The sequence below is a fragment of the Podarcis bocagei genome, assembly GCF_964188305.1.
Source record: "Podarcis bocagei genome assembly, chromosome: 12".
In the NCBI taxonomy this organism is placed as follows: domain Eukaryota; kingdom Metazoa; phylum Chordata; class Lepidosauria; order Squamata; family Lacertidae; genus Podarcis; species Podarcis bocagei.
Window position 1 is genome coordinate 6262719 of NC_138137.1, and position 25399 is coordinate 6288117.

The following is a 25399-nucleotide window of genomic DNA, read 5'->3' on the forward strand; positions in this document are numbered from 1 at the left end:
CCCCTCTGTCCCCGGAGATTGCGGGGCTGGCAACGGGGAGAAGCGATCTTCTCCCCGCTGCCCCTTGCTTCAAAAGAGGTCCGGGGACAGCGGGGAAGATGCGCTGCGCTTCCCTGCTATCCCCGGAGCTTGTGGGGCAAGCTTCGTTTTGCGAAGCAAGCCCATAGGGAAATGCGTCTTGCGAAGCGGCTAAGAAAACAAAAAACTCCTTCGTCTAGTGAGTTTTTCGTCTTCCAAGGCGTTCGTCTTGCGGGGTACCACTGTACAAATGTGCCCTACTGTGCAGCCTGGGGAAACTAGTACAAAGATAGAGGAATCGTGAGCTCGAGTGCATCTGCATGTTGTTCATGCCCTAAACCCTTGCTCATCTTAACATGGTTGACGAAGGGCTAACCTGACCCAAAACACCCACCCACCCCACTCTCACATGAAAACAAAGATCACCACAGCCAATCACAAATGAACAACCACACCCTGGGCCAACCCCAACCTCTCTCACCACCAAGGGAACACAAGTGAATAGCAAAGAACCTGTACAAGCGACGCTGACACAAAACCCCACATATATTAAGTATAATAGAAACATTGCCACCCGACCCCACCTCCACTCACCCCCCCACACCTATTCCCCCCTTTTCTTCCTAATGTCTCAACAAATGAAACTGATCTGTAAAACATGTAACTTGGGGGGGGGGGGAGAGAGAGAGACATTGCACATACTTTTGTAAACCAAGAAAATCTTTAATAAAAATACATTTTAAAAAAGTCAGCACATTAGTCACTTAGGCAGGAGTTAGCAACAGTTAAAGTGAGACCAAAGTGTGATGCATTTGTGTGTATTTAAACGGCCTTGAAATAATTCCATGCTTGACTTCTCTTTTCTACTGAATGCCTATGTCTCCATAATAAAAAAGGCTTTAGGAAGCAAACAACAACAACAAAAAACAACAACAAAAAAGCAAAAAAGCCATGGTTGACTGAGACAAACCAGCTTTGTAAACTATGGTTTGAGGTTTATATGTTTCGACTAACTATAGTTAACCATGGCTCTTGTTATTTTGTGTTTGTACACTGTGATGGTAGAACGAGATTGTGCGTGCTGATAGATTTCCTGAATTCTTGTTGGGTAGACATCACAGAAATCTAGTGCAGATCTGTATAGAATGGTGGTACCTCTGTAAATAAAATCTGTATTCAAAGCTGGGCAGTTCAGAACTACTTCCATTTCAAACTCTGCTTTTAAATCTTGAGATACACCATTTCCAATACAGTGGTACCTCTGGTTACGAACTTAATTCGTTCCAGAGGTCCATTCATAACCTGAAACCGTTCTTAACCTGAGGTACCACTTTAGCTAATGGGGCCTCCTGCTGCTGCTGCCGCCACACCACCAGCGTATGATTTCTGTTCTCATCCTGGGGCAAAGTTCTTAACTCGAGGTACTACTTCTGGGTTAGTGGAGTCTGCAACTTGAAGTGTTTGTAACCCTAGGTGTTTATAACCCAAGGTACCACTGTATTCAAGTTGCAAAAGATGTCTGAGGATGGAAACTGAGGCAGACTGTTCTGACGTGCAACACATGCTTGCCTCTGTGAGGGGAATTTTAAAGAGTTTTGATGTCTGAACAGGAACTCATCTGCCAGGTAAGATACCTGGGGCAACGCATCCCATTATTGCCCCCGACACCCCAGGCTCCATCCTAATTGTGTGGACTGTTCTGCTGGCCCTCAAGCTGTTGGCATCTGTTTGTCACGGGAGACAATGGAGGTGTGCACATTTGAAGGTGAAGTCAACAGTGCCTGCTGTGGCTATAGAAACCGATACAGGAGAGACATGTTTTGTTGCAGCTGGGGCAAGTGAAGGCATCCGGTTGAGCTGCTGCAGATGTACCACGGCATTTCCTCTCTTTGCGCTCTTCCCAGTGGCCATCCCTCCTCTGGTTACTGCTATAGATGTATGAACTGACTGTTTCTGCAAATGCAAATAAAAACACCCTCCAGACTTTCCCTGCTCAACCCAAGTAGGTCAGAGAAAAAGTAGTTGGGGGCTGGTAGGCCTGGGGACCTTGAGAGCAGGGGTTACTGCCCTTTAGCACCTGCATGGCTATAAACTTGTTGTTCAGACATTCTGCATCTTGACCCTGATTTGGATTGCAGAGAGAAAGGGGCTCAGCTGGGGAAGCCATTTAGAAAATAAAAGCATACATTTTAAAGGGCACAGTTGGCCCTTGAATTAAGAATGTTTTTTATTCAAAATTGAGCACTTGAGCCTTGAACTTCTGACCTTTTAAAAAGGAAAGCTACCTGCTATTTTTCCAAAGGGCTTCATAGCTCAATTGCCATTGTAACGGAGCAACATTCAGCCCTCTCAATCTATATGCAGCAGTAGGGGCTGTTTTTTAAAAGGAATGCTCCACAATGTGCTAAGAAATCAGTTGTTTTTAAAAAATGGAATACATATTTTGAATATTCCAAAGTCTTCTCTTTTTTTGGCCAGTAGTGATGTGCATTGTTGCTTGGCTATGTAAGACTCAGGGACTGGATGACAAACTGTTTTTCACTGAAGCCCCCCTGCTCACTTTAAGGGTTGTAATCTCAAAGAATAAAAACACAAATAAATCAAGGTGTTTCTGGAAATCAGGCATGTTGCTTTATTTTAATAAGGGATGAAATCTGAATTTTACTGAGCTGTCTTGGTTCACCACTTGTTCTCTGGGGTGTATGAATCACTCCATTTATTTGTAGTGCTTAACCATTTCCAGTTGGATATGTATCGTCATGTACAGTAAGGTTACCATAGTTTTTTTTCAATGAATCCGGGGACACTTTTCAACTTCAGTAGGAATGATAGGATTTTGTCAGGGGACTGATTTGTAAATCCAGGGACTGTCCCTGGGAAACAGGGACGTCTGGTAACCTTAATGTACGGCATAAAACTGTGAAATGTTTGGTTCTCCCAGGAACATGCATACCTTACGGTCTGCAAACAACAACACTCTGAAGATCCCGGGCCCCGGGGAAATTAGACTGGTCTTGACCAGAGCCAGGGCCTTTTTGGTCGTGGCCCTGGCCTGGTGGAACGCTCTCCCACAAAAGACTAGGGCCCTGCGGGATTTGACATCTTCCTCCAGGGCCTGCAAGACGGAGCTGTTCTGCCTGGCCTTTGGCGCTGACCTATTTTCCTTTGTATAAGAACATGAAGAAGGCCTCCCAGCCTCTTCACAGGTCCTTATATGATCAGTGAAAACAGTTGGTCCTGGCAAGTATTAACCGCTCTCAGTCTTAACCTCATAACTGCCATTTGTCCAGATTTTTCATTTATCTGAATTTTAAGATGTATTTTAATTACCGTATTTTTTGCTCTATAAGACTCACTTTTTCCCTCCTAAAAAGTAAGGGGAAATGTGTGTGCATCTTATGGAGTGAATGCAGGCTGCGCAGCTATACCAGAAGCCAGAACAGCAAGAGGGATTGCTGCTTTCACTGCGCAGCGATCCCTCTTTCTGTTCTGGCTTCTGAGATTCAGAATAGTTTTTTTCTTGTTTTCCTCCTCCAAAAACTAGATGCGTCTTGTGGTCTGGTGCGTCTTATAGAGCGAAAAATACGGTAATTGATGCCTGTTTTTATGTATACTGTGTTATTTGTATGATGTTAGCTGCTCTGAGCCTGGCTTTGGCTGGGGAGGGCGGGGTACAAATAAAATTTATTATTATTATATGGGGGCATTTTTAGACCTTTTTTTAGTTTTTGCGTGTGCATGATTTTGGTGACTGGCAGTAGTTTTTAATCTGTTAAAAAATCCAGGTCAAGTTGACTTAGACTTTACACATACTCTGTCCCAATGAGAACATCCAAGAATTCCCCTGTTCCCCCAAAGGATTATTGAAAATGGGCATATATTTTTTTGTCCAGTATAGTGGCAGGGAACTGTTGAGCAATGGACAGTACATTAGGATTAGTAGGCAGTTCTCAAAAAATGAAGAATCAGTGGGACTTTATTCATGATTTGTTCTATCACATGTTTGTGTTCAGAAGCAAGGAATATTTATTGAAAGGAAAGTATCTTAGATCTTTGGGGAGTTCTGGTTGGTCGTTGAAAAGAGAGTTGAAAGCAAAAAGTCATTAAGGCAGCAATCCTATATACACTTAGTCTGAGAGTAGCTCTCATTGCATTCAGTGGGACTTGCTCCTGAGTAGACATGTATAGGATCTGTGTTTGCATCTTTTTCATGACTTTCCTTGTAAGAAGTTGCAGTTGGCTGTGTGTTGGTAGTGTTCAGTAAACTGGAGCTGACTGTCCTTGGGGAAAGAATAGTGTGTTACAGCAGGGCATCCAGATAATTTTTAGCTATAGGTGCTTTACCTGGTTGGGAAAAAACCATGGGACATATTCCCAGAGGTAGATGGTGAAGTGAGCTTTGTGTCGGATAGCACATCCCCCACTGATGTTTGCTTGGCAACATGGATTCTCATTGTAAATTCTGAGTTTGTCTCTCTCTTTTGGAGTAATCTGAGTCACAAAAAGCCAATAGGAAGCTTCCAGTGAGTTATTAGAAATCTGAATGAACAGATTACAACAACTGAAAAATCATGACATGAAATTAACATAAAATCGATTATTAAACCAATATTGTGCATGAAATAATTCCTAAAATAATGATCAGAACAAAATAACTATACCCAGATAACGAAGGAACACAACTTTTAACTATTTAGATTAATGGTAGATTTCATTTGTGGGTGTGCAAATATTTTTCTAAACTTAGGCACCAGATAGGTTGGAGCATTCCTCAAGTTTGTGGAAATGCAAATGCTACTTGATAGGCCTATTTGGGGGTGCCAGTTCATTTTGAATACTTATTCAATAGTTGTGTACTTATTATCCTAATACATTTTACTTAAATAACACCCCCACACAAGTGATAGCCAATTTATGCTCCCATCCTCCCTCTGTGGGAAGTGGTAACCCTAGGATGGCGTTAGGATCAAGACCATTTGGTTACCACCCTGCTTATAAGTACATTGGCTGAAAGCTAAAGAACACATTCCTTGTTCAAAGCAGTTGAGCTCTTCTGGTGTAAAAATCAGTTTCGAAATGTGAGGGATGAACTTCAAAATTGATCACCTTTGCCCTCACAGCGCGACAAATTTTCCTGCAAAATTATAGCACTTGAAGGTTTTTTTCCCCCTGAAAGGCGTCAAACCCCCTAGGAAGCTCTGAATTGCCTACTTCAGTTGAAAACTTTATTTTGAAATGTTTCGTGCTGCGAGAGCCTTTGTGGAGCTGCATTAAGCAAACAGTGATTTCTCCTGAGCACAGCAGCAAAACACAGTTGTTTGCGGAGAAAGCTTAAAAAACGAAAACAAGGGTGATTAAGAGGCTCTTAAGAGTTTTCCAAAAGAGTGTGCTGCCTTAACTCATTCCATTAGATTTCCTCCAACAACCACTAGGTCATGTATGTGGACAATTAGACACCGCAATGATGAGGACACAAAGGGTTATAGAAACGTTTGGGTGGCGGATGGGGAGAATCCTCTGTAAGACCCTCATTTACAGTTACCCAAAATATTAATGCTTTGGCTATGTTGAAAGGTGGAATTTTGTTTGAAACAGAATACTAAATCTGTATGCAAAGCAGCTGAGTTGACTAGGCTCCCCTTAAGTTTTGATCGGTTGTATTCCATGTGTGAATACAGTTTAGGAATGTCAAAAGTAGGTTCTAATTGTGGTTACCGTCTATATTGATTTTTTACATATTGACTGTGATGTGATAAGCTTACAAACCTTTAATTATTGGTGATGCTTTTCTTTCTTGGTGCATGGGGTATAACCATAGAACTTGCACGCACCATTGTCGTTTTCCTGGATAGGAACCAGTAATGAGTATCACCGTGTTTTTAGGATCTGAGAGCTGATGTTCTGAAAAGGGGAACTGTGCAGATGGGAACGTGTGGCACAGAAATGTCTTCTCCCAATACCGGGATTAGAGCATCTTCCTTAAAAGCAAACGTAAATGCAATTGCAACTTGCCTGTTTAGGAAAAACATTAAGGGTGAACATAATAAAGTGCATGGGATTATGGTGGCTCTTATTAAGAGTTAATGGAAAGAAACCCCTCTCTCCCAATTCATATTATTAGAACTCACAGTTGCTGAACAAACTTCATTGGTAGTAAGTTGAAGACAGAAAAATGGAAGTGATTCTTCATGCGAGGGGTGGATTGTGGGGGTGGCTTTGAAAAGGATGAGGCAGATTTATGAAATATCTAGGTCTTCTGGAAGCTGTTAGCTAGGGTAGTTAATGAAACTCCAGGTTGGTGCCCAGTAAATGGCTGTCATTTTCATAATCTGATACAGTAGTGAATTTTCCAGAGACGTTGGACTGGCCTGTTTTGAAACCAGAATACAAGGCCAGACAGACAGATATAGAGATAGATAGATAGTTTTCACGGTTTTGTGTATCTTTATTGCATTAACCATTTCACACATCCCCAAAAAATAAAAGGTTCCTTAGAACAATTAGATTTCCCTCCCACCCTGGGTCCTTTCTATAATGCAAAGTTATTATCCAGTTACTATTTTTTTCCATTTTAAAAAACCCATATTTACCCACATTGCAAGCATCTTCACATTCCTGCCAGTGATTTTAGATGTTTACAGTGGTCCTTTAAGTAATGTAAAAATTTGTTCCAGTCTTTTTCAAATACCTGATCTTCCTGGTTTCAGATCTTCCCTGTCAGTTTCTCCGTCTCCACATAGTCCATCAATTTCGTCTACTATTCGTCTTTCGATGGTACTTCTTGTTTCCAATTCTGGGCTAGCAATACTCTCGCTGCTGTTGTTGCATACATAAATAGTCGTTTATCTTCTCTAGATTCTCTTCATCTACTATACCTAACAGAAAGGCTTTTGGTTTTAGAACAAATGTATTTTAATACATTTTCTTTAATTCATTATTGCAAGACCAGTACATTCTTTCTCCTTGTATTTCCAACATAGTTTTGAACTTATTTTATGCATCTTTGCAATTTTACTCGTTGTAAGGTACCAAGGATACATCATTTTCATATAATTTTCTTTCAGCAAACAACATGCAGCAAATTTAATTTCTTCTCTCCATAACTTCTCCCAAGATTTCATTTGAATATTATACCTGAAATCCCTAGCCCAATGTATCATTACAGCTTTAACTTCTTCATCCTTTGTATGCCATTCTAACAGTAATTTATACATTTTCAATAATACTTTCACATTTTTGTCCAACAGGTCTATTTCAAACCTTGATCTTATTGTATCAAAACCATTTCTTTTATCTATCTTAAAAATATCATTTACCTAGTGGTATTGTAACCAATTCATCATAAATTCTTTTACATCTTCAATTTTTTTCAATTAACTGGTCTTCTGCCTCAATTAACAAATCCCTATAGGTGGCCCAATTCCCTTTCATATTTAACTTTTTCACTGATATTGCTTCCAAGGGTGATAGGCACCAAGGTGTTTTTCATTCCAATATTTTTTATATTTATTCCATATCTCGTGTATTGACTTTCTTATTATGTGATTCAGGAATCCTTTATGTGCTTTTACTTTATCATACCATAAATACGCATGCCACCCAAAGCTATTATGACCTTTCCAGGTCTAGTAAATCAGTATTTTTCAACAATATCCAAATATTTTTAATCTGAGCCAGCATGTGAACTGCTGTGCCAGATGATCTGGCAGAGTTACATTTGCATTAGGAGAGCATCATAATGGTCATGGCAGCATCCTTGCAAATTTATTTATTTAATAAACTTTATATATTGCTTGATTTACAATAGCAGATTACAAAAGATAAAACAGTACAATCAAGAAAAATTCACAACCCTACTTTAAAGCATACAAAAGTTAAAATATTAAAACAGATTAAAATTTCCTCAACTTTCTAAGCATCTGGGTAGGGTGGTCTAGAGAGGAATGTTTTTTAGCAGGCACAGTGAAGGCACCTGCTTGGTCTCAAAAGGCAGGGAGTTCCAAAGTGTATGTGCTGCCTCACTAAGTGATCCATGTCCTTACAAATGTGGAGCGGGTATTGAGTGGGTAGCTTGTTGTATTCGGTAGCTTTCTGTTCCTAGGATTTTATAGTGCAACCATTGCTCAAAGGCTATGCACATGTGTGCAGAAAACATTCTGTGGGCTGTAGTGCCATTAAATTATGAACAAAACCGCAATTCTCTGGGATGGCAACGTAACTAGGTTCTGAATAGGCAGACCAGATTCCGCAGTCTGAATTATACCTAGACATTAGAGCCAAAGGAGATTGCAAATCATAGGGGCACGTCGATGCTGAGGATGTTACTATGGCAATAGCTTGGAAGCTTATATCAGGTACCGACTGCTATTTTCTCTTGTGTTATGTATTATGATGTAGTTAAACCAGATAAGGGTGAAATAAGATGTTGCAACAGTCATGGAGAACTCCTGATGTTGCTGGGTGGTTTCCTCTTGCCTCTGACCATGGGTCATGCTGCCTGCGGCTGGTGGGAGGGCTATAGCTTGCCCACCCTGTTGCAGCAGATGGTTTCACTCTCAGTTGGTTTAAGGTTGGGCTCATTGTGCTCAAATCTGAGGTGATAACAGCTGAACATTTGCCAGATTAGAGAATGCCGCAAGGAAGCTTCTCTGCATATCTGCAGTGTGAATTTACTGTGCTGGCTTTAATGTATTATCCAGCAGACAGAATTTACAACTCCTTTAGAGTTGGCTGCTCATCCATGCTATTTAAACGCAAAAATAACTCTCTTGGGGGAATTAATTTAGTATGTATTATCTTTCTAAAATTGTTAATCAGACTTGCTCTCAGAAGGCCCTTTCTGTTAAATTTGCTGCTTCAGGTTTTGTAAGCCTAGGCCATTAGACTTGAATACAAGCGGTTTGTGTGTGTGTGTGTGTGTGTGTGTGTGTGCGCGCACACACACACACACACACACGTGTTGTAACAATTGTGCTTAGTAACATGTGGCTATGCAACACCCCACCACCCTTTACAATGTCCCTTTTGTACTCACTTGTGTAGGAATTAATGGTTTTTTTCTAATACTGGAAGTTGAATTTGTTTTTTTCTTATGCTGTATAAGTGAATCTTCACATGGGGTGTATTAAGAGTCTATTGCAACTGATCGTTAGAGATCACTGATGTTCTTAAATAGTTTAACTATGTTACGGCTAAAATCTGGGTGCGGGGTTACTCTGCCACCCAGCTCATCGGACTAAGTCCGTGGGTCCCTGCGGAAGAAAATGAGCTCAGCCGGACACAGGAGCAAACGGCAGAAGGTCCAAGTTTATTGCGCAACAGGTTCAAGGCGAGATTGAACCCAGAGAAAGGGGTGACATGAACTTTTGAAATTTCCCTCCATATCCCAGAATACAGTGCATGAAACGTCACGAATACATTATGGGAAGGTTGGGTTTCACAAGTTACATCATGAATATACTTTACACGTCATGAATACATTATGAAAAGGTGGGATTACATTAATTAGCATTTTCGGATGAGGGAGGGGGGATATGCAGAGCGGGAAATATACATAGATACACATTTATTGAGTACCGGTGGTGGCAAGACAATGGGTCAGAGATAAGCATCGTCTGCCACCTAATATTGCCTAGAGGGAAGGTTTGGCGAATTAAGAAGTTCTTGCGTACGTGACCTGCCGCTTCGGGGATTATGGAAGTAGGGATAGCATCATGGAGTCCACGGGGAACTGAGTTGAATGACACTGAGAGCGAAGAAATCGGAGTTACGGTTGATTTTATATCAATTTCTAAAGATTTCAATGATTTCAAACCAATTCTGTACTATAGGGCAAAAGCAGAAACAGAATGGATACATTGTAACAGGAGGTCCTTGGCTAAAGCGGGGCCATAGGAATAAGCGGGGCCTCGGATGTTCTTAGAAGGAAGGGGGAAAGGAGCCCCCCCCTTCCATTCCGTAACAGTCCCCCATTCGGAGATAGATTTGCATTAAAGTTCTGTAAGAACTTGCAAATCTTTTCTCCGCACCCTAAATCTCGGTGAATGGGATGTGTGGCTTTATGGAAATCTGAAAGGGACTTGCATGCCATGCCTCTTACGGTCATTTGCAAGTATAGCAGTGCAGGTAGCTGCATATAGGGTATTATATAAAGAACACCTCTTGTATTTTGTTGCTAAATTACTTGTGGCATTCTCAATAGTGTTTTATGCTTTACACCTAGCAGGAAGGTCTAATTGACTGAAAAATGCAGTTGGTGTTTTGTCTTCCGCCATTTTTGTGTATTTCTCAGGTGTCAAGCTAGCTCTTCTGTGGTCTCACACTGACATAGTGCTACAGCAACACATCCTGTCTGTTGAATCCCCTCGGGGCTTTCATTTAACCATGTTGCCTGGCATTCACCATAGCTGGCACAGGTTGGACATCTCGTGAGGGAGATGCCTTGGCCTTGGCCTTCCTATGGGATTCTATTATAGGCTGTGGTTTTGCACGCATGGGGGTTGCTCACTTGCACTTAAAGGACCAAAAGGCTAATTGCAGCCTGGATACACGTGCCCAATTCAAACTGAGTCCAATTTGAATTTATCTTGCCCCATGGTTCTCAACTCTTCAAACCAATCTGTTAAAAGAAAACCATTCTTAACAAGGGCAGTTGTCCAAATAAGTCAATTTAAGTCTATAAGAAATCATTCCTGCTAAACCAAAGCATATGCACCTTCATGTACCTGGTGTTTTATGGATCCAGAAGCTTGTCCTTGGCAAAACGAGGTTTAACACATTTTAAAATGGATAGGGAAAGTTGGCAGGGTGCCAGGTGGAACAATTAAATGTGGTTATAAGTTGATCTAAACATTGGACTACACAATAGTGTGAGCTATTAGAAAGTATAAAATGCATGAGAATTCTCCATTGGTGTGTAAGCAATAAGACATTAAACATAAAAACAATTACACACAAAAATTGCCCCCCTTTGTGGAAATCACACTGTCAGACACATTTCAACATTCTTACATAATAACACATAATACAAAACAAAATAATTAAATATCTGTTGCATATCTTGACACAATTGTGATCTTTTACGCATGTATCTTTTGAATCCTGGAGCAGAGGCTTGAGGTTCAAAAGTGGGAAAATGTCCTTGCAATTCAACTCCTCCCCCCTTTGTCAGGTCCCCCCCGTCAGTCTATAGCCTTTGAAAGAGATAACTGTGGCCACTTTGAAAACTCTGGTGTTGCAGGTCTTGTGAGTTGAGGGGTTGTTGCTGCTTTTCATCATTGCACATCTGTAGAAGTGATATCCTGTAAGGGGGCAGGGTTTTGGGGAGACTTAAACACAGTTAGACGAGAAAGGGGCAAAAGGCAAAAAGGATGTCCTCCAGTTTCCATGGGAAGCTGCAAATAATAACAATCTTAGTGGATTAAACATTTTATTCATTATCACATTTCCATGTAATTACTGTTATTATCTGCTAAGTTTGTTTGCTTTCCTTCACTTAATTTTTGTTGTTGTTGTTCTTTTCATATTATAAAAATAAAAAATTACTCCACATGTATAGAAAGAGAACTGAAAAAAATACAAAGGTTAAAAAATAAAAAGAAAGCAAAAAATTAGATTACTAGTTAGATGAAAATGGACTTGACACAAAGACATCAGATTCAGAAAATAACTATTATTAAATAGTACAAAGTTATTATCAAAACCACACATATTACTACTGGACTGAAAAAAAATATGGGAAAACAATGGGAAAAACTTAAAATTCACCATGTGCTATCCAATAAAAGAACTTCATGAGACTGACTTTCAACATGTGATGAACATGTCCCCAAAGTAAAACACACACACACAAATGACCTATGAGGAACCAAAATAAATAAATGCTAAGACACACAATTAATAAGCAACCTGAAGTACCCTGAAGTAATCTGTTTTGGCACTCTAACATCCCAAATGAAAATAAAAGTGTTTCTTGATGTGACATCAGCTGTAATGTTAATAGCGGAATACTGGGAAATGAGTTAATACCAATAAAAAATGAATGGCAATTTTAAAGTTGTGCAGGTACCTTGCACTAGCCAAAATGACAGAATTAGTAAGAAATGCTCAAACAATGTTTGGTTGTGCTTCGATTAACTTCATAGACATCATGGAGAAACTGATTAAATAAATGAAAACAGATTATTTGTAACTTAAAGTGTCAAAGCCACAAAGAGATGGATGGAAATCAACTAATATAGCAGGGATTCAGACTTGTTTTGCTGAACAGAAAGAAAGTGACTGTTTGGCTTTAAGGGAAGAAAGACAAAAGAAAAACAAATGCAATTACTTTTTATAGAGTATTTAAATCACTGTTTGCATCCCCTCATTATCATTTGTGCTGTGGGAGAAAAGAAAGGACACTCTGTTGAAAGGGAAAATTATTTCATGTGAGAGGTCTGTCAGGAAATGCTGTTCCTAAAATGCATAGGCATACACACACACACACAGTTATAAAATCTACTCAAGAGAGGAACTCACAGTGGGAGTGCTTTGATATTTACCTGTGAAAAGAATTTGGCATGTCCAGTACTTAACTCTTTTGTATTAAGTAGCCCCTGGAGCAAAACACATTAAGGGTGATTTCCCTCAATGGCTCCCAAGTTTTACATAGGGAAATTTGGAAAGGTTTCTCCCTGCAGCACACTGCTCTCCAATCTTCTCTCTCCCCCCTCCAATCTCTCTCTCTCTCTTTTTTTTTTTTTAAGCTGATCTAGCCTCTGTGCATGTGCAGAGTTTATGTCTCAGCAAACCTTTTATACCATTGAAAATGTTGCATCTTTTGGCTCAATTAGAATAAGGAAGGGAAAGGTAAGGAGTAGATTTTAAAAATAGGGTTAGCTTTTAAAACAACAAAAAAGAGAAACTCAGCAATTTAAGAATTCACCAAAGCTAGCAATTTCAGCCCAAGCTTCCTTTATGTACAGGAAAGGGCTATCATTATTGGTCATTTTATCTGGTCATTCGCGGAACAATCAACCGCTCTCTTATTTATGAGTAAAAATGGCCAGTCAGAATTCATAGGATTTTTTTTTTTTTAACATTCTCAGCCATTCCAGCCTTACCATTTGCAGACAAAAAATATTATTATTATTAATAATATTATTATTTCCTGCCCTTTATTTACAGGAATGGTCAAGGCTAATTGATTATTCATTTGTATGTGCTTAAACTTTGAGTAGACTTTTGAGTCTGATTTTATAATAGTAGACAAAATGATAAACACTGTAATCACTCAAATGCATGATATTACCAGTTGGGCTTCACCTCTCACCTTTTAAAACTAAAGAGCAAAGCTAGGCTGAATTTCAACTCCATTACCACACCAGAGTTTAAGAATTACCCTCCAATGCTTGCAGACACATGGTCTTCCACACAGCCACAAATTGGGAGAGTTGAAAGGGACCCTGGGGTCATCTAGTCCAACCCTCCAAAATATAGGGTTCACAGCAAGATTTCGCAGCAAGATTTGTACTACCAAAGAGGCATACACATTTAAGTACAGATTTACAGCTGGGAAAGGAAACATCTATACTCCTGAGAGGATCTCTTATAAAGCACAGTTAAAGCAGCCCTAGATTTGATTTTTTTAAAGGGAATACACAAGTGTTGCCCCCTCCCCTCTTTGCAGTTTCCTTTAAAGGAAGCTTACTCGGGAGTAAATTTACCTAGCACAGAAGAAAGAAGGGAGAAAACAACTGAAAGAGGCAGAGTGAAACAAGGGGGAGGGGGGGCATTTTCTAACAAAAGAGGCCATGAAGTCTTATAGAGACTGATATCAGGAGCCTTACAATAACTCTTCTGGACTCAAATATATTTTCTTAGAATGAACACCATACTTTTATAGGCATACGCTTAATGAAATACATACGCTGCACTTCAGCTTGAGAGAGCAGTTGTGCTCAACTAGGCTTTTGCAGCAGAAACATTAGGTTAAAAGCACCTTCCAAAATAAGACTGTAGACTCACAATCTCAAAAGTTGGGGCAAAGCAAGAGGTGGGGTAAACATTTGCACACTTCATTCTCATTTTCTCTTATTTAGGACTGCTAAGATCCAGCATGGCTTCCTTAGATTTAAATTTTGAAGCAAGCTTGCAGTTTAAACTATGCACACTTAAGAAAGGCAGTCTGCCAGAGACAGAAGGAACAGACAACACACATAACGGACAACATGTAAACATACATATTCTCATATATGTATTAACAGACAACACACATAACAGACAACATGTAAACATATATATTCTCATCCTTTAGTTGGTTATTGCAAGGAGATGGGCCACTACCTTTGGCTTCATTAAGTGAAATTAGTAGGAAGGTCCCACATGGTTTTATGAGCCTCCTTGCCTCTTCAAACACACCACCAGGTAATCAGACTGGTAGGGCTCACAACGCTTGGTTGACTGGGTACCCCTTTATAGATGCATGCGTTGCTGTTGTTGCTTTTTTTTTTGCTTTTTCCTATTTTGGGGGGGGGTGTCTGGGATAGAGAAGGGGGAAAGAGAGGGGCTGATTAGGATTGGTATGTCTAGGGGTTTGGTATGCTTAGTACAGGGACGTATAGTAAAGAGGAGAAGGGGCTTCTAGTTGCCTGGCAACTTCCTTAGTGGGTTTTAGAGAGCTCTAGCTATCCGGTTCCTTGCGTTCCATTTCCTATTTCCTTATTTCCTTATTTCCTTATTTCCTTATTTCCTTATTTCCTATAACCTGGGGTCTCTTTCCACTCTGCCGGTCCTGCCCAATTCCTCATGGGCTATCCCTCCTGGCAACCTCCTACCTATCGTCACATCTCAGGAAAAGGGGCCCTACTGGACGCCCGCGCCATGCGGTGCCAGATCGGGTGGTCCCTGGATAGAATTTCGGGTCGAAAATCCCCCTTGCTTTCGGAAGCGAGCTTACAGTACACGTGGTATGTAGCTCGACCGGTGCGGCTGGGATTAGGATAGAAAGCAAGACCACTTCCTGCCCCCTAGCAAGGACGCTCGGGAAGTTCGGAAAGAGAGCTCCAACCCCTTGCTTTCAACTGGGATGCCCGTTGCAGAGAGTCGGCTATCTTTCAAGTCGGGTCTCTCCGTCTTACTTTCGGGCTCCCAATTGGTGCGGCTGGCTGGAGATTTTAAGGAAAAGGGATAGAGCTCAGAACCCCCCTTTCGGGTTGAGCAGCGGTCCACGGTCTCTCTCACTAACCGGACCAAGAGAAAGGCAAGAAGGAGCGATAGAGAGGAGGGCAGAGAATTCAGTTGCCAGGAGACTTCCACCCCCTTCCCACCAGTGCACTGGATTTTCCTTTTTCCTTATACTCACGCGTCTTCTATGATGATCCCGGGATCGATGAATAAGCCGGCTGGATCCCTCTTTTGCTCCCCGGCTGAACTCCTAGGGCTTTCGATTACCGCCCAGAAGATGGCTGGGGGTCCAAAAGGATCTTCCCAGGCAAAATGGCCTGGAGCCGGCTGAAGATTTCGGGGCCCCCAGTCAGCAGCTCGGGAGAACCGCAAGCCCCACGTTGCGGCGCCAACTGTTACGGCTAAAATCTGGGTGCGGGGTTACTCTGCCACCCAGCTCATCGGACTAAGTCCGTGGGTCCCTGCGGAAGAAAATGAGCTCAGCCGGACACAGGAGCAAACGGCAGAAGGTCCAAGTTTATTGCGCAACAGGTTCAAGGCGAGATTGAACCCAGAGAAAGGGGTGACATGAACTTTTGAAATTTCCCTCCATATCCCAGAATACAGTGCATGAAACGTCACGAATACATTATGGGAAGGTTGGGTTTCACAAGTTACATCATGAATATACTTTACACGTCATGAATACATTATGAAAAGGTGGGATTACATTAATTAGCATTTTCGGATGAGGGAGGGGGGATATGCAGAGCGGGAAATATACATAGATACACATTTATTGAGTACCGGTGGTGGCAAGACAATGGGTCAGAGATAAGCATCGTCTGCCACCTAATATTGCCTAGAGGGAAGGTTTGGCGAATTAAGAAGTTCTTGCGTACGTGACCTGCCGCTTCGGGGATTATGGAAGTAGGGATAGCATCATGGAGTCCACGGGGAACTGAGTTGAATGACACTGAGAGCGAAGAAATCGGAGTTACGGTTGATTTTATATCAATTTCTAAAGATTTCAATGATTTCAAACCAATTCTGTACTATAGGGCAAAAGCAGAAACAGAATGGATACATTGTAACAGGAGGTCCTTGGCTAAAGCGGGGCCATAGGAATAAGCGGGGCCTCGGATGTTCTTAGAAGGAAGGGGGAAAGGAGCCCCCCCTTCCATTCCGTAACAACTACAAGAAATGGTGAAACATCCATTCAGTGTTTCATGAAACATGAAACGAGAATTTCAAGCCTCTGGTTTTCTTGTTCCAAAAGTAACTTGTGTCTGTAGTAGCAAAAGAGCAGGGAGGCTGCTGTTACTATCTGCACTTACTTGGAATTAAGTGGACAAAGTGAGACTTATTGCTGAGTAAACATACATAGGATTAAGCTGCAATTGTTTCTAAAGCCTAATGAATCTCATGAATAAAACTGGTTTTGTGACCCTCATGCTGGATTGAAAGTCAGGAAGTGTCCCAAGTTTTGAAACATTCCCCCAGATGTTTATGCACAAATAGGTTTATTAGATTCACATACATGAATCTTTTTTAAAAAGCTGGGTTAGAAGATAATTCTTTTTATTAACACTACTTTTAAGCAGAGGGACGTGGGTGGCGCTGTGGTCTAAACCACAGAGCATAGGGCTTGCCAATCAGAAGGTCGGCTGTTCGAATCCCTGTGACGGGGTGAGCTCCCGTTGCTCGGTCCCTGCTCCTGCCAACCTAGCAGTTTGAAAGCACATCAGAGTGCAAGTAGATAAATAGGTACCACTCCGGCAGAAAGGTAAATGGCATTTCCGTGCGCTGCTCTGGTTCTCCAGAAGCGGCTTAGTCATGCTGGCCACATGACCCGGAAGCTGTCTGCGGACAAACCCCGGCTCCCTCGGCCTATAGAGCGAGATGAGCGCGCAACCCCAGAGTCGTCCGCAATCAGGGGTACTTTACCTTTTACTTTTAAGCAATTTTCCTGCTTTGCATCCCCTTTCTTGAGCAGCAAGAATTTCAATTTTTCCCAGTCTCTGTGCCCTCAGAGAAGGGTGCTTTAATATCCCTGGTGGATTTTGCAGTTGTTACTCATCCTTTGAGATGGAGTGAGCTATAAATGTGAATAAAGACTCAAAGTGAAAGGGGGGGGTATGGAGGAAGTGGCAGACCATTTCACAAGACTAGGCCCACTTGTAAAAATCCCAGTGTGCTAAAAGTCAGTGTGAGTGCTAGTCATGATTGCTGCGTACTTCTTACAGGATCAGAGGCAACATCCCTCAGAGTATTGCCAGGGGGTGGCTATTGTAGTGCCCGTCTTGTGAGCTTCCCATAGGTATCTGCCCACTGTAAGAGCTGAATGCTTCCCTCATTCACCAGGGCTGCTCTTACCTTCTTTAAAGGCAGTTGTCTTTAAGTGTTTCAGACCCAGAACCCACTTTTGTCCAGTGTTAGAAACAGATATATAAACTAGGCGCCAAATGGCTCCTTAAACCAAGGTTGTAGTCTCCAAAGCAGAATGCCTAGCTGCCATCTTGGGCAAGACTTCTCTAAAGTCTTATTTTTCAAACCTTGGACTGACTGTGATTGAGTCTCAATTAAACACCTGGTTAGTTCACATGACAACCTCGATCTGGGTTAAGAGATCTGAGAACTTAAAGAAGACAAGTCACTTGGTCCAGGGACAATCCACATACAGGTATATATGGGCCTATTCTGACCTCTTTTTCTTAATGGTGACTGCTCCTGCTCAGGCTGCACAGAAAAAGCAATTTGATTCCAGAAATTCATTCTGATTGTGCAGATAAAATATAACTGATAGGATTCTCCAGGATGGGATATTAGTGTGTGAAAGCAGTCCTGATCCAACGATGCCCAGATGATGATGCCAGGAGCCACTTGGTTGCAAGTGGTCAAAAGCCAGGTGCAAAATGCGCCTGGTGCCTGGCTAATTTCGAACACTGCTTTTGTCCAAGCATGTGTTTTGGTACCCACTTCTTAGTGTTTTCCCCCCTTACCATATGTCTTGCAGGGTGATAGTATTGTTAGGTCTGGCTGTAATCAAGTAATTGGTCACATTTTAACTCAGCTGCGGGTGCCTATTCACACAAATCTGACAGCTTGTCTACTACAGGTGGTCTTGGGATTTATAGTTAAAGATGTTTTTGATGGAACCCTGATCCCAGTCCTTGCATACTAACATATGGGCAGCTAACAGAGGAAATATCTCAAAATAGCCTTGGGTCATGTGTATCCTTGGCAACACATCCACTCAGAGGCAAACTACACACTCCCTGCATGCACACTGTAAACTTTTATTTACAGACAGAAGAATATTATAACAAAAACAAAATTTGGGGAAGTATACAGGTAAACTGCCCCTCCAGCTCAAAACCTGACACTCTAAAAAATTATATGTTAACAACGCTTGCCTATAACAGCTCAGGTATTGAATTAAATCTCCCAGAGCCTTGTAGGCAGATTGAGAACTAATGCATTTCCTATTAATGACTTGCACCAGGGATGTTCCCAACCCTTTCAGCTTATGACTTAATTACTGCAGCGCAGCAGGATATCCCGACCCTCACAAAAAGCTGCAGTGTGCTTGATATTACCGTACTTTTCTGAAGGAATACACAATGTACTGACTATCATTAAGTCCCAGAGCTTGTACTTTAATGGTGTAATTTATTTTGGTTTTAAAAACTGCTCCTGGCATCTACATTTCTAATTTTTGCCAAACTTTGGGATGATGTGTAATGCATTCCTCTGCAGTTGCCTAAGCCTCATCCAAAATCACAAAGGCTGCATATCTTGGTTAGCTGTCAGAATGACACATGCTTAATATGTCAGACTTTTTACCTTCTCCAATCTTTTAAAATTTAAACTAAGCAGAACTGTGGCTATTGGTTTTGTAAATGAGGTCCATGTTTACCGAAAGGGGGGGAAAGACACCTAAATTCTTAGCTCTGTAAAGACCCCCATGCTGATGTAATTGTCTTTATGCCTAACTGGGGAGGAGTGTATGTTGCTCAGACACATGCCTCCTTTTTTTTACTCTGATTCCCGCAGAGGAAGCCAGCAGGGTGTGAACACAATTCTATTCTCGTCTGTATTCATAAGAGAAATGCGGAGGAGAGTGTGAGACGGGGATGTGGATGGTAACTCTTTATATCATCCCTACCCCTCCACACTCCTGATAGTATGGATTCTTTATGGTGGAAAGGAAGGAAGAAAGATGACTGTTGTGTGAATATTAGAACTCAAACAAGTTGATTTAAGGTCTGAGAAAAGACTCAGTTCTAGTTTATATGCCATCCTAAATGCATAGGGACGCGGTGGCACTGTGAGTTAAACCACAGAGCCTAGGACTTGCCGATCAGAAGGCCGGCGGTTCGAATCCCCACGACGGGGTGAGCTCCCGTTGCCCAGTCCCTGCTCCTGCCCACCTAGCAGTTCGAAAGCACGTCAAAGTGCAAGTAGATAAATAGGTACCGCTCTGGCGGGAAGGTAAACGGCGTTTCCGTGTACTGCTCTGGTTCGCCAGAAGCGGCTTAGTCATGCTGGCCACATGACCCGGAAGCTGTACACTGGCTCCCTTGGCCAATAAAGAGAGATGAGCACCGCAGCCCCAGAGTCGGCCACGACTGGACCTAATGGTCAGGGGTCCCTTTACCTTTAGCTTAAATGCATAGGAGGAGGCAATGCCAGAGGGTCCCCCCCACCAGTGGCAGCATCAAAAAACAAAATAAAAAATGGAGGGGGTGGGAGCAGACAGAAGCTTTTTGTCCCACATTTTAGACTTGAAAGTGGAATAATGGTGTATTTCACATCATTGCCCACATCCTAAACATATTTTCTCTGAAGTAAGTTCTGTTGATTTTGACAGCTTTAACTTGCAAGTAAGCATGCTTAGGACTGCAGCCTTATTTTCACTTCCAGTTTATGATTTGGTAACAACTTGTATGTGAAGAGTGCTTTTCCTTTGAGCAATGGCACTGGGACAAGTAGGAGGAAAGGAGTGGGCAGGGGGAGTGAGTTACTTGTTAGGAAGAGTAGCTTCCTTAGTCTTGTTGTGGTCCCACTGATCCAAGGCGCCAGAGAGGCTGGTCATCTCAGTACCATGGAGAGCTCCCAATGAGTCACTTTGCCCAACAAGAGTAGGACGTGAACTAAGATCCCAACCTCCACTCCACCTCTCCCTTGCCCCCACAAAAAAATGTGGAGAATTGGTGTCTCTTAAAAAGCCATCCTATGGCCTTATGCTCTGACCTGATGCACTTTATACTGTGGGACTGGAGAGGCAGTGTGAAAGGTGTTTGGATCCTCAGGTTCAGGAGAAGGTGCCTTTGTGCTGTGAGCTCTGGTTCCGTGGGCTCCCACTCTCTTGCATCAGGCTTGGAGATAGGACTTGTAGTCTGGTTCCTTAGATGGTAACACTACCACCTCTGATTCACTGCCCTGGTGGTCATTGCTGGACTCTGGAATCATGACAGCCCTCCTTTGGAGTTCATGAGTTCATAGTGCTTTGGCATGTGTGGCCAAGCACATATATTGTGTTATATGAACATGGTGGATTACAGAGCCCTTGATGGAGTCAGGCAGGTAGTGGTTGACCTATCAGGTCTGGTAAGTAGGTCTGGCTTGTATGACCAAGACTAAGGCTTTGGAAAAATGATTCTATGTATGATTTTATTGGTGCCCCTCCCTTTGTGCCCCACAGTCTTCAAAGTCTGGAGCCTCTGGTAGTTGTGCTTGGTTCATTATTTCCCAAGCTATCTTTCAGTTACTCCTTTGCCTTTATGCCATTACAGTGAGAAAGTCCTAGCATCTCATAAATTGGTATCTGAACTGAAGTTCACGATTCATACTTTTAAATTACAAGTCCTACAGCAGGGACATCTAAAGATCTTATTTTTCACACTCACTATTCTTTTCTTTCAAGCTTCCATCTTTATGACTAGAAACTTGCTTTTAATGGAATATTGCCCCAGTTCTAAGTGGAGCTTGTATGTTGTCCAGTTATGACTAGGGTACTGGCCCTTAAATGTCCTGCCCACAGTATCAGTTGGCTTGCATGGCAGTGTAACTATATGAAGCTATTTTAGATCATGAAGGCATAGGTCGTGAAAGGATGAGTCCCATATATTCCAAATCAGAAGTGCTTTATATATATAATGAGTTGAACGCGTTTCTCTCTCCAAGTGATGTTGCTCCATTGTCTAGCGCTGTTCTATTTTGCCTTCCTCCTGACATCCTGGTTGCTATAGTGCAATGATCTATTTGTGAACATACAAAGGATCATTGCCATAATTAAAGGGGAAATGTTTTCTGGTCATAACTTCATGGGTAATGCTTCTTGAAAGGTGATGGACTAGAATATCTAACAGGTTATTTTGGTTCTCCAAAACTCTGGAATGCAATGCTCAATCTTTTTTTCAGCCTTTCTCTAGCAATATAGTTCAGATAATTTCTATGTGTTTTTTTTTTTTTTAAAAAAACCTATCTAGTGCATGGCTGCTGTTCACAGTACATTTTAGTGCTTCAGCCATCTTTTGAGCAGATTGTCTAGTTGCATGCTGTGCAATATAGTACTGAATAATTTCAAACTTTTAGTGTGTGAATATGTGTAATCTTTCGGAAACATACACACCTTTTGTGTACCTGCCAAATGATGCAAATAGATGTATTTGCGTTTGAATCTGTTTTAAACAGTACTCTCTCTTTTTTCTCTTCCTCCAGCTGTGAATGAAACAGAGACACTCTGCGGCATTTAGTGCTCAGTTTCACTAGCTTTGAAGAACAGTGACAACTAAAAATGCCGCCTCCCGCAGATATCGTGAAAGTGGCTATAGAATGGCCTGGCGCCTTCCCCAAGTTGACGGAAATTGATCAAGTAAGTGGCTGATTCTGTGTATATCTACATATCCGCGAAATTTTACATAGGCAGTTTTTAATATTCATTTTGCCTTCCGGACAACCATGTATATAAGATTATGGAACTACCACCTCCTTTTTCCCTAAACTGAACATTTGCTGCATTTGGGGGTGTCTTCTTCAGCCATTGGTTGAACTAAGTTGTAATTTTCTATAGATTGATGACACTGGTCAACAACAAATTTGTTGTCTGCGTTTTTTCAGTTGATTTAGAACGAATCTGATGCGCTGAATCCAAAAATCACATTGGTTTTGCTCAATCAGGTCAAGTTTTTGAGCTATGGCCACATGTTGTTTTTTTACGTTTTTGTTCACTTGTGTGGAGCATTTTAGAAGAAGTTGGTGGGGGTAAAAGGCCATGTCGAATAATTGTTTTGATTGAAAATGATTATTTTAATGACAAGAAGTATTCAGGTCTGATAGTTCTGGGTGATTATGTCGAAAAGGGATCAGTTTGAAGTCATAAAACCTTGAAATCTTCCATAAATTGGTGTGGCAAAGCATAAAGTCGGGGGATCAAAACTAAGTTAATGGGGCAGCCGCCCCACGAAGTATCCTGATCTTCAATCAGCACGTCGTCCTGTAGCTCATTGTGATGAAATTCCAGTGCCTGTCTTCGGAGAACTTCCTGACATTAGTGACGAAGATGCCTCCAGTGTTGAAGGACATGAAGAAGAAGAAGTGGTTCTTGAAGATGATGCTCCACATCCATTTTCCCAAAAGGAGTTGAATGATCTAGTTTACGACCTCAGCTTGTCAAAGGACTCTGCCGAACCGTTGGCATCCAGATAGAAGGGAAAAAACCTCCTCTCTGACAGTGCTCTCATCAGCTTCTTCCGCAACAGGCATCAAGAGTACCTCTGTTTTTTCTCGGAAGAGAAGGACTTGGTGTACTGTGCAGATATTGCGCAGCTTCTGCTCAAGCTTGGAGTGCCACAGTACGAACCCAAAGATTGGAGACTGTTCATTGACAGCAGCAAGCGATCACTGAAATGTGTTCTGCTATACAACGGCAACCAGTTTGCCTCTATACCCCTGGCTCACTCGACTACACTGAAGGAGAACTATGAAGCGGTGAAGTATGTGCTGGAGAAAATTGGTTATGATCAGCATAAGTGGTTTATTTGTGTTGACCTGAAGATGGTGAACTTTTTGTTGGGACAACAGTCTGGCTTCACCAAGTACCCATGTTTTCTGTGCATGTGGGATAGTAGGGACCGTGCTCAGCATTACACGAAGAAGGACTGGCCTGTGCAGGAGGAATTGGTGCCTTGCAAAGAAAGGAACGTCATCAATGACCCTCTGGTGGACAGAGACAGACTACTCTTCCCACCGCCGCACATCAAGCTCGGCTTAATCAAGCAGTTCACCAAGGCTCTGGACAAGGATGGTGACTGCTTCCCTTACTTGTGCCAGGCTTTTCCAGGATTGACCATGGAGAAGTTGAAAGCTGGCATCTTTGACGGTCCTCAGATCCGTCAGCTCATCAGAGATCCAGAGTTCGGAAACTCAATGAACAAAGTGGAACTGGAAGCGTGGAAGGCATTTGTTCTGGTAGTGAAGAACTTTATTGGCAACAATAAGGCCAGAAACTACACAGAACTTGTCAACAACATGCTGACTGCTTTCAGAAACCTGGGCTGCAACATGAGCGTCAAGATGCGCTACCTATTTTCACATATGGACCGGTTTCTTGAGAACCTGGGTTCAATGAGTGGTGAACAGGGGGAGAGATTCCATCAGGACATGAAAGAGATGGAGACCAGGTATCAGGGTCGCTGGGATGCAGTCATGATGGCTGACTACTGTTGGACTCTGAAGAGAGACCTCCCTGCCGCTGAGCATTCCAGGAGTTCCAAGAAATGGAAGTTCAAGCCCTGAAGTTTGAAAAATGGTGAAGCAACATGCAATTTACGTATAGTTACCTTTATCAATGCCCACCATTCAGTTTACAGTAAACCTGACCTGATGGAGAGAAACGGATGCCATTTCCTGATTCAGCAGTGCAAAAATACCCTAAATCAGTTGTAGAAATCTAGACAACATTCAAAAAGTAAAAAATTGTTGCCCAGTGTGATTTATACAATTTCATGAATTCTTCATAAAGGAAGGGTGGATTAGAATTTGTATGGATAATATAAAAAAATTCCTTCCAGTAGCACCTTAGAGACCAACTAAGGTTGTTATTGCTATGAGCTTTCGTGTGTGTGCACACTTCAGGTATCTGAAGAAGTGTGCATGCACATGAAAGCTCATAGCAATAACAACCTTAGTTGGTCTCTAAGGTGCTACGGGAAGGATTTTTTTTATTTCGTTTCGACTACGGCAGACCAACACGGCTACCTACTTGTAACTAGAACTATGGATAATATGTTGGAGATAAAAATATTGCTTTCCTTGTTGGCTGTGTGACTTAAGACATCTAGTTGGCACTTAGCATAACGAATTTCAGAATGCCTTTTAACTGTTAAAGTGAAGTACTCCGAGGGGCTGGACTAGACTTGCCCTTCCAAGCCGGTTCTTGGGTTCTTCTGGACAGAAGGATCTACAAAAGGCTTTCTAATGCATTTGTGCTCCTGTGTTTTCCTCAGCTCTATCTGGCTAAACTTGGAGTGCAGTCTATGGCTCAACCTTGATATGACTGCTAGATGCAGAGAAATCTGTCCAATTCAAAACAGTGCTTCATTGTAGTTGTGCAACCTCTCTTTTGCTGCAGTTATAGCCCTTGGCAGCTACCTATGTGTGGCGGAGATAGCTCTGTTCTACTTGCTGTTTCATGCAAGTAGAAATCCCCCACTGCCGTTCCTTTCTGGCCTGGGGAAATAACCTTAGAATGAGTGTGGTGACACTACTAAAATGATCCAGGTCTCTTTGCAAAGCCAGAATCCAAGGCCCTTCACTTCATCCAAGGCACAGCAAGAACAAACAGCCCAATTCCTGAAATCGCTGAAATTTCACACCAACAAAAAGTCGGAGCACTTTATCTCATCTTTTCTCCAATCTCCCCACACCTTGCTGTTCTAGTATAGGTAAGACAGGAAAGGTGTTTATGCAGCCACTCCACATGAGCTCGGATTTGTTTGTCCTCCCTCCCTCCACCCCGGCTTGCCTCTAGCAGATCGTTTGAACTGTTTGTTGCGTGCAGTTTTTTTTTGTAGTGCAATTCAACTCACTTTAGGAAGCTTTGCAGTGGCATTTGTTACTGTCGTTTTTGCTTGTGACAAATCATGAACTGTGCACAGGATGCATTCTAGGCTCGAGAATAAAGTAGGCATGTGGAATTGGACTGTAGCCTACAGTTTTCCAGTTTTCTGAA

The 25399-nt window shown here is 42.0% G+C and overlaps 1 protein-coding gene across 3 annotated transcripts in view; it reads left to right on the forward strand.

Annotated features, from left to right (window-relative positions):
- Nucleotides 1-25399, forward strand: part of ELMO1 (engulfment and cell motility 1) — a 330457-nt gene that overhangs the window by 45528 nt on the left and 259530 nt on the right. For all 3 annotated transcript variants that reach the window (XM_081165141.1, XM_081165139.1, XM_081165140.1), the window contains exon 2: nt 21889-22042. In XM_081165141.1, the coding sequence (XP_081021267.1) occupies nt 21965-22042 (78 nt within the window). In that variant the 5' untranslated portion in view covers nt 21889-21964. The remainder of the gene's footprint in view (nt 1-21888; nt 22043-25399) is intronic.